The sequence below is a fragment of the Falco rusticolus genome, chromosome 4, assembly GCF_015220075.1.
Source record: "Falco rusticolus isolate bFalRus1 chromosome 4, bFalRus1.pri, whole genome shotgun sequence".
NCBI lineage: Eukaryota > Metazoa > Chordata > Aves > Falconiformes > Falconidae > Falco > Falco rusticolus.
Genome location: NC_051190.1, coordinates 27,449,522 through 27,462,590, shown reverse-complemented (window position 1 = coordinate 27,462,590; position 13,069 = coordinate 27,449,522). Strand labels below are relative to the sequence as shown.

Genomic DNA, 13,069 nt, shown 5'->3' with positions numbered 1-13,069 from the left:
AATCAAATTTTATTCCCTCATATTTAGGAAACAAATCCATAGTTTCTTCATATTTAGGGACCGGATATCAATGGCAGAAAAAAAATCCCCAACGTGAATGCAAGACCGCGAGCATGGAATCCTTCCTACAAAATGCCATTCAAGCATCAGCAAAAGCTTTCCTTGAGCTTCAGGGAAGTAAGGTGAGGGGACAGTTCTCCCCTGCAACATGGGCCCTGTCTGGAGGTTGGATGGGGACACTTGGATCAGGTTTGGGGAGACCAAGCAAAAGGCAGTGGATGCTCCTGGCTCTGGGCCCAGGAGCTTGGAGCTCACCCAGCAGTAATGCTGCTGATTTCAGCCACTCCTGGCTGAATATGTCTTTAAAGAGAAGGCAGCACCAAACAAAATAAAAGCACCCTGTTAGCTTGAAAACTGAGTTGTGACAAGAGTCAAAATACCTCTAAATACCTCTTCCTTGTTTGAATGTCACTCAGATATCACTGGCCTTCAAAACAGCCTTGCAGGAGAGGACTGTCCTGCTCCCGATCAATACGTCAAAGACATCAGGAGGATCAGATATATTTGCCCCTTTACTGAACCTGCAAGCAGCACCAGTGCAGCACTGCACATTAGTACAGCCTTTCCGATCAGGACTCATCTAACAAGGAAAGACTACAGCACAGCCATGGTAGCACAGATAGCAGAGGTAGTGGGCTTGCCAGGCATCTTTTAATGCTATCAAAGTGTTAAAAATTATATGAAAAACACTGGCGCCACAGATGTCTTCAAAATACCAGAGTCTCCTTGGCTGCCTGCTAAAATAACCTCACAGCATTACAGGGCACGAGAACAGGGAGGAACAGGCTGTACTTTATGCTGTTCAATTCCACAACAAAAGAAGGGAAGAGAATACTCTCTCCCACAATTGCATCTTTCCCAGCAGACACCAACCTTGTTTCCAGCTGGGACTGTGAGTGCCCTGGCTGCTAATGCCTCCTTAATGCTCTCAATTATCACTTGTGTACTCTCCTTGCACAAGTCTTGCAGTGAACAGGCTCTGCTTGTTGACTTGTAAGAGTAGAGATAGAATTAAGTGAAACAGCTCTTTACCCAAGGAGGCTGAGGCCAGGAGGGCTGGGAGAGCTTGTGAGCCCACCTCACCTTCCCCACCAAACACAGGGTAGGGATTTAACATGGCTCCTTTGCCAAGTTTAGGCTGGGATGGAGAAACATGAGATGGGAACTGTGCCTGGCAGAGCTACACTGTCACTTAAAGAGCCTCTTGAAGCCTGGAAGACACATCCATCATCCCTGCTGTATGAAGGTGGTTGCAGTGCAGAAGTGAATCCAATTTGGCCCTGTTGGTGTGGCAGGAGGGGCTGCGGCAGGAGTGAGAAGGAGGAGTGGAAGTGGAAAGAGCCAGAGCCACAGAGGGGAAGAGCTGGGGACTGACACATTGTGTGACAGGGTCTCCAGATGGACCCAGCTGACTTGCTTCCCTTCCCAGACCCTGTGCTCCTCAGGGTGCCAGATAAACCGCTGCTCACCAGCCAAAAGCTGTGGCATCCACCCCTTCCCCTAGATATGACCACGCTTCTGAAAGAGACAAAACAATTTCAGGAGATTTTTGGCATCCTCTGGGCTGAAATGCCTCTGTAAAAAGAGGATACTATAACTGCATTATTAATAACAACTCCATCTAACCTCTGCCTTTCAAAGAACCACCACAGGCTATGTGAAAATCTCCTAAGTCATCAGAGCAGCCCTGGGATGTCACAGCTGGGACTGAGATCCACAACTGGGGCTTTCTTCTCCTGAAGAGGACCCCCACAGCAGATCCCCTTGCAAGCATGAAGAACCAAACCTATGATTTAAGCACTACCTTCCAAGCAACAGCTCTTCGGCTCATCCTTGCTTTCCCAGTTCCAGATTTTTGCAGAGCCTGGGCTTTTATCGCAAGGTAAATACACATTCTCGTAATAACTTTCATTAACTTGCATAGTTAAAAACGAACCAGTGATTCATATAAAGCCCTTGCTTAACAACAGAAGAACGTTGCAACTAACCTTGCCCCCTTCTGCCCTCCTGCTAAGCTCCCAAGCATACAGAAATGTCTGCCGAAGGCAAGTTCTATAAACAATCCACTTTACCCTTTTGTATGGTCACTTGAAAAAAAAATTAACAAAGACAAGCCACCCAACATATTTGGCAAGCAACCTTTACTGTGACACCCCCAACCCCCAGCTAGGCTTGGTATTTTTTCAGCACATACATCACTAGGATAAATATTTGTGTCCATGCACACACAGATAAACAGTTTTGGAAAACACAGGGATTTAAAAAACACAGATGATGAGTTTGGCTTGAAGAGATTAAAAAATAGAACTTACAGCTTTTGACTTTTTACTGTTTGAGGGCTTAAGACCCTATTTTTCACCCTATTTAGCTCCAGCCATAAGGACCAACAGTATTTTGCAAAACAGAAACCTATGTGTTGCATGTAATCACTATTCCAGCAGTGGCTGACTTACATGCAAAGGGATACAAAACTACACTAACTAGCAGTGCTGGTGTGGCTGCAATCTGTACAGATAGGGATGGGACAGAGGTACAGAAGAGTCCCCAAGACGTTCCTCATTCACTGAGACTGAATGGAGCCCTACATCTGCAGTCCTATGTTTCTTCTGCAAATGGGGAAAGACGAAAGGAAAAGCCTGAGAGCTGTAGCTCTGCTACACTGCTGCCTTCACACGCATCCTCTGAGGACCAGCACAGAGCAAGACACTGCAGCAGCCATGAGCTTTCCTCCAAACCTCCTGCTTCCTCTTGCCAAAAAAAAAAAATAAAAAAATCAGAGGCTCAGGGGCCCCATCAGAGCAGAACTAGGGGTTGCTAGAAGTGTCTGGTTTGAGTTCATTCAGTGCCTCCCTGTTTTAGATTTCTTATGTTTCCTATACTTTATGCTTCTCCACCAGCTTCCACCTGCTCTTTCAAGGTACCATGTACAAGCAGGTGGGGATTCTCTGCTGGCAGGTCTGTTATTCACCAGAGATGTAATTCCAGGGGCTGCATAGATCTGTTTTTGGGTGGGAACAGCGGGAGAATCTCCAGGACATTGCTAAGCACATGAGAGCAGCTCAAAAACACATGCTTTGTAACCACAGGAGAGTGGCCTCCAGCAGTGGCCTGAACTCACTGACCATCCTGTCTCCTGCTTTACCCAATGACTGCATTAACAAGGGTAGAAGGACCAGAGGTCTCAGTCCCTCAACCTGTCCTACTTTGGGCTTCAGTGCTCAGTTCAAATAGCATTCACAAAATAGTCTCCATATTCAGCACCCTACACGGCTACAATCACTAACACCTTAACTCTTCAGCCCTTTGCACAGTTTTTCTAAGAAAAAACAAAAATCAGCTTGTTTGTCCTTACCATGCTCTCCTACCAGTTGCTGTAGCTTCCCATAAGAATCCGTGCTCAAGTTTACAGGGCTATTAACCATGGCCACAGGTGAATTACCATTCTTCTTTCCTTTGGGAACAGGAACAGAACTAGCTTTGCTAGTTGGAGAAGGCAGGATGGTAGGATAGTTCATGCTGCCATGGTTGGAGAGTCCGGCAGTCAGTTTGATGCTTGCAGGGACATTGGAAGACTTACAGTTCACTTGTGGTCCTTCAACATGACAGTCTGCATGGTAAATGCTGTGCACAGACTCCGAATCTGGAGGAGCAGGGCTCTGCAAGTTGGGTGATGGAGAAGGAAGCATCAATTGGCCTCCAGGTTTCATTACCTTGAGTTCCAGGTCGCAAATCTCAGGGTTGGAGCGTGGCCCCCGAGGGCTCCCATTGCTGATGTGATAGTGATGATGGTGGTGGTGGTGGTGATGGTGGATGAGGTGGTGTATGGAGGTGATGCGCTTTTTGCCTCGGTGGCTTTGCCCATTTGTGGTGCTGTTTGGGTTAACTTTTTTCCGGCGCTTACTCTGCCAGTTATTATACAGGCGTATTGTCCGCCGTTTCACCTTCCTGAAGATGTGGCAGATGTACTTGAGCAGCTCCTCGTAGCAGCTACCTGGCTCTGAGAAGCTGGCAATTGTGCTGTCATTGGAGAGATAACGGGCCCGCTGCTCCTGCATCAGCTGGTTCTCCCGCTGCTTTGTTTCAGAAAACTGTGTTGCTATCACAACCAGGCACAAGTTAATCATGAAGAAGGAACCAACCTGGAGAAAACACAGGGAAAGGAATTAGCAGGGACTTGACAAAACAAGGCATGCTCTTCACCACCACATGCTGTCTGGGCTTGAAGCATGGTTCTTAGAAATCCCGAGATTTCCAAACATGCCAAATCTCAGGGTCTGCTCACCAAATGTTATGTCAGCATGTGCCTGAGCTGCTAAATTTGCTCCTAAGCCCTGTTAAATTATCTTGGCAATGGCACAGAAAGCTGTTAACAGCAGCCTTCACCACTTTCCTTCCCTCAACAACGATGACATTTGCTACTAACACAGGGTGTATGAAACACAACGCAATCAGTTACCACCACAAAACAGATCACTAGGAAAGACCTGGCCAGTCTGCAAGGAAAGATGGTCTGAAGTTCCATTTGTGCTGTACTGAAACAGCCTCTTCTCTTTCTCTATCACTGCACACCCTGGCACACCCTTATTTTGAGGAAGACAGTCAAGGTCCATGCACCTGTGACCTTGTACTCTTCTATTTCACTGACACAGAGATATGCATCTCCAGGAGATTCAGTGCTCCTAAAAAGGCTTGATTTATTGTCTGGTTGAGTTGATGTGTTCTTGGGTGATACCAGCTTTTCAAAATAAAGTCCCAAGGACAAGAATGTGAAGTGACCTAAGGCTACATCCTTCCCTCAGCTGTTGAGTCCACAAACTGTTTTTTTACCAGTTGGGCTTATAAATCAGCCAAAGGAAAATGTCAGCTATTCCCATCAGAGAATCAGTGCCCTTAGGCGTGAAAAGGACTGACGTCAAGAAAGTGCCACTGTCAACATGGCCAAACTGTGCTGTGCTCAGTAGGAAACGTATGGATTTAATCTGGACCATTGTCTGGTGAATCCTCAGGGGAAGCTGTTGGGAGATGGTTTGCAGTGCTATTCTCCAGCTTGTAATATCAGCCTGGATACTGTTGGAGAAACAGCAAAGGTGCCTTTCCCAGCTCCAAGTGACTTGGAGATTAGTCACCTTCTGGCTTTTCTGCAAGGATCCATACGTAGAGAAGGGCCCAAAACGGTGGAGTTTGGATCTACTATGCATGGCCCATTGCTAAAGGCTCAAAAATCACTGGCTTCAGAATGCTATCCATTACCGGAAAACTCTCACACTGCTCTGATCCAAGCCTTTCCCACTGGTGGTGGGAGCTGTGGTGGTTTGACTTCCCAAGGCCTTTAAAACCACACTGATGAGGACAGTTATATATAAAGAATATCCAGCCACAAAACCACTTTGAAGCGCCTGCGTCCCATGTCCTGCCTGACATCTACATGGTACTTTTCCCTCTGGTCTCCTCGTGGGTTAAATACTTAACTTTTCCACAGATGTAGACCCCTGGAAAAGGTCATGCCCACTGTAAAATGGAGAACCTCGCTACCATGGGATGGCAGCTTCTGAAGGTAACCTCCAGAACCTCCAGTGAGTAATACTTTGTTTTTTAGGTACAGCAGCACCGTAAGACCTCAGAAAGGTGCACTGCTGTTATTACTGTTATTTAAAGGGCTCAGGTGAAGTTTAATAACTTGAGGACCCTTCACTGAAGTGAGGTGTCCTCTGGCACACTGAGGAGGCTAAAGGAAGGAAAGCTACCGCCTCTCCACTTTTTGATCTGATTAGCAGTTGCTTGGCCAAGGCACAACAGTCAGGACACATCAAGGTGACAAGACCAAGACTGGGAAAGTAAGAGGGAGGGAAGACCATATGGCTCGACAAGCTGTGACTATGCATAACATGTGACGCTAAAAAGGGCTGTCGTAGCCAATAATCTGTCCCCACAACCTGCATGATTATGCTTTACGGTGGGAGGAAGGTCTCCCGCTCCGAATCCTAGCTGGCTCTTCCCGGTGAAAAGCTCAGGGACCAACTTTACCCCACAAGGACAAAGAACGAGAGCATCTTGCAGTTCATACTTACTATTATAAGCAATATAAAATATATAAAATTGTAAAAAGAATGTGCATCCATCACATAATACATGATGTCAACCCATCCTTCCAGGGTTATAACCTACAGGAAGACAGAGAAAGAAAGCGTAAGAACGAAAGTCAACCAAAAAGTTAGTAAACGTCAATCTGATAGTGCTTGGTACACATCACTCCACAGAATCTCTCAGGATCCATCCAGACCTGCTGCACTTCTTTTCCCAGTTGGCTTAGGATAGCAGCAGTGTGTGACCAAAGGACTGGCCTGAATCTGGTACAATTACATGATAAAATATTTCAAGAAAAATCTGAAACACTAGTTCTGAGCCAGTGCAAAGAAATTCCAAGGAGGGATTATAAACAAAAAAAAGCTCTGTGCAGAGATCTGGGCTTTTACCTCAGGCTCCTGGTTTTGTAACGCTACCCATAAAATTCCTAAGTTTTTAAGTCCATTTCGTTTCTGTAACACCAATTTCTTTGTGATTCCTACTGGCTCACTGCTACAATGCATCACCAGTATCAGTGGGAAAGCATCTGAATGGAAGAGTTACTTTAATTAAATGTAGAACTGATTTCATACTCGTTTTCTCAGTCTTCCTTCCACTAAAAAAGAAGCTGAGGATTTAATTAACACCACACAGGCTGTGTGCAGAGCAAAGCGGATTCTGCCATGTAATTTACACTTTTTATTTAGATAAAACATACCAAACTCCTAGTGCTGTCTTGCTACTAGTCCTAGAGCTGAAATTCCAGCACAATTTCAATCAAAATCAAAGATCCAGTCTGAATTTACTTGCACTGACGTACTCTATATATGCCAAATGTGAGCCTCGGTGGTCCTAGCATAAACCCAGAACTGCTGCCTGCCTCCAATTTCAGTGGCATCATTCCTGATTTAAACCATCTTTGCAGTGAAGGAACTGTGAATCAGCTTGTCGTGAACAAGAAAAGGATCAACCCTTATCAGTGTAGAGGACTTTCTGTATGGTGTGTACAGAAAAGCCGATCCATAAAGCACTTGTTGTTGAGACAGTGAATAAAACAATGTCCTTGGCATAGCTGGAGCATCAGGGCAAAACACTTGCAGGGAAGTCAGGCATGAATCCTTGCCACTTTTCTCCTGTTTTTTTTACTCAAGGAGCTGGAAAAAGCTCCTAGATACGGATCTTTGGTATATGACCACGTCTGCAAGGGGAAAAGCATTGCTGTACTTGCAATCATCAGTACTCAGTTTCCCTAAGACTGTCAAGAGCACCTTGCATCAGCTTAGGGGTGCTGGAAGAGGAACACTGCCTACTCTTGATTCCTCTCACCCTAAGTCAAACATGGTGACGTCTTACCAGCAAGTTTTCAAACCCACCTCCCATGTTGAAGCACGCATAACTTAACACCCACCACGCAGCTGAGTGAGAAGCAGCCAGCAAATACATCTCCACACTAAAACCAATAAACATGATCTGCCAAGGAGCAGGTAGAAATTGTCCCTGCAGCTGTTCTACTCTGTCAGCACCGCTAAAGACTTTAAGCCATCAGGTCTGATGACATGCTGGCTGCATTCACACAAACTGCACCCACCTCTCCTGTTCCTCATCACATGCCTTAGATACTCTTTCATATCGCATACTCACCGCTGGTTAGCAACATACAGGTATCAGACAGCAACGTTATGGTTCCAGGGGCATGGGTTTAACAAAACCAAAAAATCCTTTTGGTCAGCCTGAACCCCAGATATCAATCTGTGGTAGAAAGTCTTCAGCAAGAGACCCATTTTTTTGGTGTGGATGCAAGTGCTCTCATTCACCCTGGAGTCTGAGAAGGGGTTAAGCTGCCTGGGCAGACCCAGGCAGTAATCAGCCTGTTCAGCAGTGTGAAACGGACAAGCAATCAAACTGGAATTGCCCTTTTCTGCCTTTCCTTTAACACGGTTGAAACATTTATAGAGCACAGAGTTCTTTTCGGCCACATCCCTTGCCTGTGTAGGTTGTGCACTGCGGCAACAGATCATCTCTTGCACTCAATGCCTGTGTAGGTTCATGGGGAAGGTAGAGGGATCGAGTTAGGAGGTGACACAAGGCTAAACCACATCACTGCCAACTACCCAAGAAATAGACTCCTTTGTGCTGTTCCAGGTTCCCTCCCTTCCTTACCCTCTATTTGGATGGGCACTTCAGAGTCAGGCTGCCACAGCAGGTACTCCATCCATTTACACTTGGGTCTGAAAAATGAACCCAGGGACTCCAAATGTATTGGATACATCTCTTCATCAAATTTGCATTTGGCTGACAATTCTCAAATCAAAGGTATTAAAACGATTGAACACATAGCCCTCTTTACAGAAGGAGTTACCTGAGGGCTGCTGTTGGGCTTCTGGCAGGCACTGCCAGCTCCCCACCTGGGAAACAGCTGCTGAGACAAGAATGAGGGCCAACCAATATTTATAGAGGTATTTTTCTTGCATGCTAGACAGCACTTTCAGCAAGAATCAATCAACACACCACATTTCTCCTCTGGAGGGCTGAAAATGCTCATCTGTCTCTCAGAATATTTAAGATGTAATTAGAATTTGCATTATTTACTACTCACTTGTAAACCAAAGGGATACAGGAGGGATAAACAGACTGCTGGGCTTTTGTTCTCCTGTTTGATGTTTTATGGATTCATTCTTGGACTCCTCACCCAGTATAAATGCAGCAGTACCTAGGGGAAGGGTTCCTGAGCTGCCGAGGATTAGACAGCGCTAGCAATCCTGTAAGAGAGTGTGCTTACAGGCCTCTGTCTTCTTTTTTCAATCAAATAGCTCTAGAGAAATGCAGGACGATACACATACATAGCTACCTGTCTGGACTGAAACAGTGTCAGTGACCATTACAGCCTGATTCTTGCCATGCTGTGGACTTCTTGCCTGCTGTCCTTTACAGTGCTCCAAATGACTTTAGGAGTACGTTTTTACCTACTCCAAGAGCTCACCGCATATCCCCAGCAATGCCTTGGTGTAAATGGGAACCAGACCATTTGAATTTGCCAACATCTGGTCTACACAGCACAAACTAAACTCTTTTACTCTTTTTGGAACCAAGTCAAAGGCATCTGCACTGGTGCAAGGTTTACTGCTGCAATGCACGGTTTGATCCTATACACTTACGCTCAGACCAGATGAGCTCAGAGGGAAAACTAGCAATTCTCGCTATTCTCCCAAGAACACGGATATATTTTTTCAGCATTGCTTTGCCTGCTGTTCCTCCCTTGGGGCACCCTGAATGCAATATCACCTACTGTGCTAAGCAGAAATGACTTCCTCCTCTCTTCACTTTCCAATCTGATTAACACAGTTGACTGCAGCTCCAACATTTGGCCCTCCAAGCCCTTTATAGATGTCTTCCAAGGACCTGGAGCACCTTTCTTCTGCTTTCCAATCTCAGCAATCCAGTCTCAGTAATTAAATTCTGTTCAAGCCATGGTTGTTCACAGACAGACATATTAAACAGTTTCTCCAAACATACCAGTTCAAAGCTTCCAAAAATGCAACATACAATTATTTATCGACAGAGATAAGACCGCAAGAAACAAGTTTCCTAATTCTGCTCTGATGAAAAAGATGCGCAAGATACGTGGCACACTAAAATTGGCAGCTGCAGGGAAATAGCTGAAAGATTCAATTAAGATGATTGGCAGGGTTGTCCTGGAGGGTGCTGCCAACTGTAATCACATGCTGCAGACCCAACGGGAAAGGAGACTGCCCCCTTTGCATGGGGAAATGATTTTGTCTTCAAATGACTGAGACTCTGGGCAGAGGACAAAGCTGTCCTCCGGCCCAACAAAGATCCTGTATGATGCTCAGTATGATTCTCCTTGCCTGCTCATTCAGTTTTTTACCTCTTACATGGCACAGGCAAGGGTGTGATAAATCATTTGTCTCCCTTTAATACCTATGAGGCCACGTACTAAAGCCCTGAGTCTTCTGCCTAATCTTCTCTCCCATCACTACAAGAATTTAACAGAAAGCTCACTGAGGTGAACATGAAGACAGATTTTTATTTCATTGATCTTTGGCTTAGACACCATTCATGCAGTCCCCAGTTAGGCACTCCCTGGTCCCCATATTAATATGAGCGGTATGAGAGTGGACAATCAGATTTTTATTTTTTTTTAATGTCTTCTGTCCTGTGATTCTGATCCTCCTGTTTTTTTCACGCCACAGTAATTTCATCAGTTGTAACAAAGATGCTCATCTGATTTATGGTAGCATAATCGGGACAGAATCAGGTCTTTAGTCAATCTAAAACTCCAGAGTGAAAGTCACAAGGGAGATGTAGATTAAAATTAACTCAGACCTCCTCATTGTTCCCAGGGAGAAAGGAGGTTTACATTATTTTTTCTGGGGTCACTTCAGAGGTCTCTGCAGAACAGTTTCTTTTATTATGTCAAGAAGTTTTCATCATAAAAATTCTTGTCTTTGAGCTCTGCCAAAATTTTTGCAAGTTCTTGGCTATAATCCATTCAAGAGCAGGTTATTTTTTGCTTTAGTGTCAGTTAAGAAAACAAAAAAAAGAATCACCTGGGGGGAAAAACCCAACACCCAAACTGCAACCCAAACTACTTTAATTAGCAAAGTCAAACATTGAATTACTTTCTGTGTATTAGAAAGCACTAATGGCTAGTGCCAGATGGACTGTTGCAGATAGAAATCAACCTTGAGGTGCCTCTAATCAATCGAGGAAAGTTTGGAAAATTACTGTGTGAAGTGAAGCTGGAAAGATTATAAGAACAGAACGCACAGCATACAAAACCGCAGCCTTGCTTTGCAGCCTGATCTTTCTCATGGCAATATTTTACTTCTGTGATTACTTCAACAAACTTCATTTGTAGAGACAGTCTCCCTAAGTATGAGAACCAAAATCTCACACTTTGATCAAAAGCCCTATAAAGCATAGCTTTGAGAAACAGACATTTCCTTGGTGGCTGAGTTCAGAATTGCAGGTGCTTGTCCAGCTCAGCGCCTGGCCAAAGCAGGACACACAGAGATACAGAGAAACCCGTGTTTCCAAATCATTTGAAGTGTTCATCTTAATTGACATCTGTAGCTTGCACTCAGCCACCTTTTCTTTGGCCTAAACTGGGTCCTTTGGGGACAAGAGGGGCATTATCTGCATCAAAATCAGTTATAGTGAACCAAACAGCAGCTCTGAGGACTGCCACGATTATTTGGTTTTATTTATTTATCTCATCATTTCCTTGGCCCTGTTGCAAGTTTGTTGTGTGGTGGGGTTTTTTTTGGTTTTTTGTTTGTTTTTTTTTTATAAACCTTATCAAGACAAGATCCAATGATATAAATTGAGAGCTATTAATTACTATGATGGTCTCAGTAAGCTTTATAAGGCCTTCACTATTCATTGCTCTTATCTATGTATTCTGCCCTCCTGGGCATATTGATTTGGCTAGCAAGCACTGACCAGTGAATAATGGAGTATTCCTTTTCCATATACAGAGTGCTTGGCAGCTAATCAAATCACTATTTTTAAAGTCAACTTCCAATTTTAATTATTTCCTCATGACACGTAGCGTTAAGTAACCTCTGTGGTCAAAAAACCAGGTTTTATTATAGTGAGTAAGGAATGTCCTTTGAACAGATGCTTTTCCTTTCACTTTGAGGACCTGCTTACTTTCCAAAGTGACTTTAGCCATTTCTTTATAAATTGAATCTTGCAAACCATGCATCTGCTCTGAAAAGCGGCCCAGCAAAACAGAAGAAGGTAAACTGTGCAACCTTGCATGTCTTACATTTGTGACCTCTCAAATTTGTTCCACAGAAATGAGATATCTGGTCAGTGTTACTAGTTCACAGTGAACCTTGAAAAACAGAGTGCAGCCAGCGTGCAATGAAGTCAAACACATCCCTGTTATTGGTGGCCCAAAACCTCACGGAAGTCAATCTACAGGCTTAAAAATGGCACAAAAACTTCTGCTACAAAAGGAAGGTGAGTAGCTGTCTCTGTTTCACACTAAATAATGTAAAATCCTCATCTGATAGCAAAACATCACTGATTTCAGAGCACTGCTGCTTATAACAAATCACAGCTCAGTCCATATTCATGAGGTTTGATTTACTGTGATAATTATCCTGTCTTCATTGTTTGTGTAAAGTATCTTATGCACAGGGAACTTATTTAACTTATTTAGCTTCAGCAATAATGAGTCCATTATCATAGAAAGTGCCATAAATCAGTTTTATATCAGAGCAAGGCTGAAAGATGAAGAGTCTGCAATGAGGAGAAGGGAAACAAAGCCAGACTGAGATCCTTGTTTACAGATGAGTGTACCATTGTACCAGCAATTATATGAATGACAGCGCTTCTCCAGACACCACTGTCTGGAACACAGCAGTGGTTTAGGGTACTGGGCCAAATGCAAAAAGCAAGGACTTTTGTTATTTGTATATTTCAAATTATATTAGAGACTATTAGGGACAAAGGATGTATAGCTTCAAGCACAACCAGCCCTCTGTGCAGGACAATGACACAAAGCACATTTCAGGTGTCCCAGTGTCTAAGCTTTTTCCATTCACACTAATCAGACTGTGCGGGGTGTCTCTTTCGCCTGGATGGGTCTGCCAACTCAATGCAGTCTGGAGAGAGTTGTGTCGGGACGTCAGGGTAATGGAGCTGAACCTTTCAAGTCTCCCCTAGGCTATCTACAACTCACAGTGCAAGGTGCAACAGCAGCAACTGATCATGGAGCAGGTTTGGGGCAATAAAACAAAATTAAGATTTCCCTGTAAGAACTGTGTTTGATGTACCTCAAGACCAGTAGCCTTTTCATCACCTAACTGGACTCCAGATCAGGCCATGGCTTGCTGCAGGCACTCCTCTTTCTACTCTGAACACAAGAATCTAAGATTGAGGTAGGATGAAACCCTTCCAAAACTACAGAGGTTGC

The 13,069-nt window shown here is 44.3% G+C and overlaps 1 protein-coding gene across 1 annotated transcript in view; it reads right to left on the bottom strand.

Moving 5' to 3' along the window:
• CACNA1H (calcium voltage-gated channel subunit alpha1 H) overlaps positions 1 to 13,069 on the bottom strand; it is a 254,504-nt gene that overhangs the window by 85,192 nt on the left and 156,243 nt on the right. The window contains exons 8-9 of the mRNA XM_037386651.1: positions 6,129 to 6,221; positions 3,413 to 4,199 (exon numbers count right to left, since the gene is read on the bottom strand). Of these exons, the coding sequence (XP_037242548.1) occupies positions 3,413 to 4,199; positions 6,129 to 6,221 (880 nt within the window). The remainder of the gene's footprint in view (positions 1 to 3,412; positions 4,200 to 6,128; positions 6,222 to 13,069) is intronic.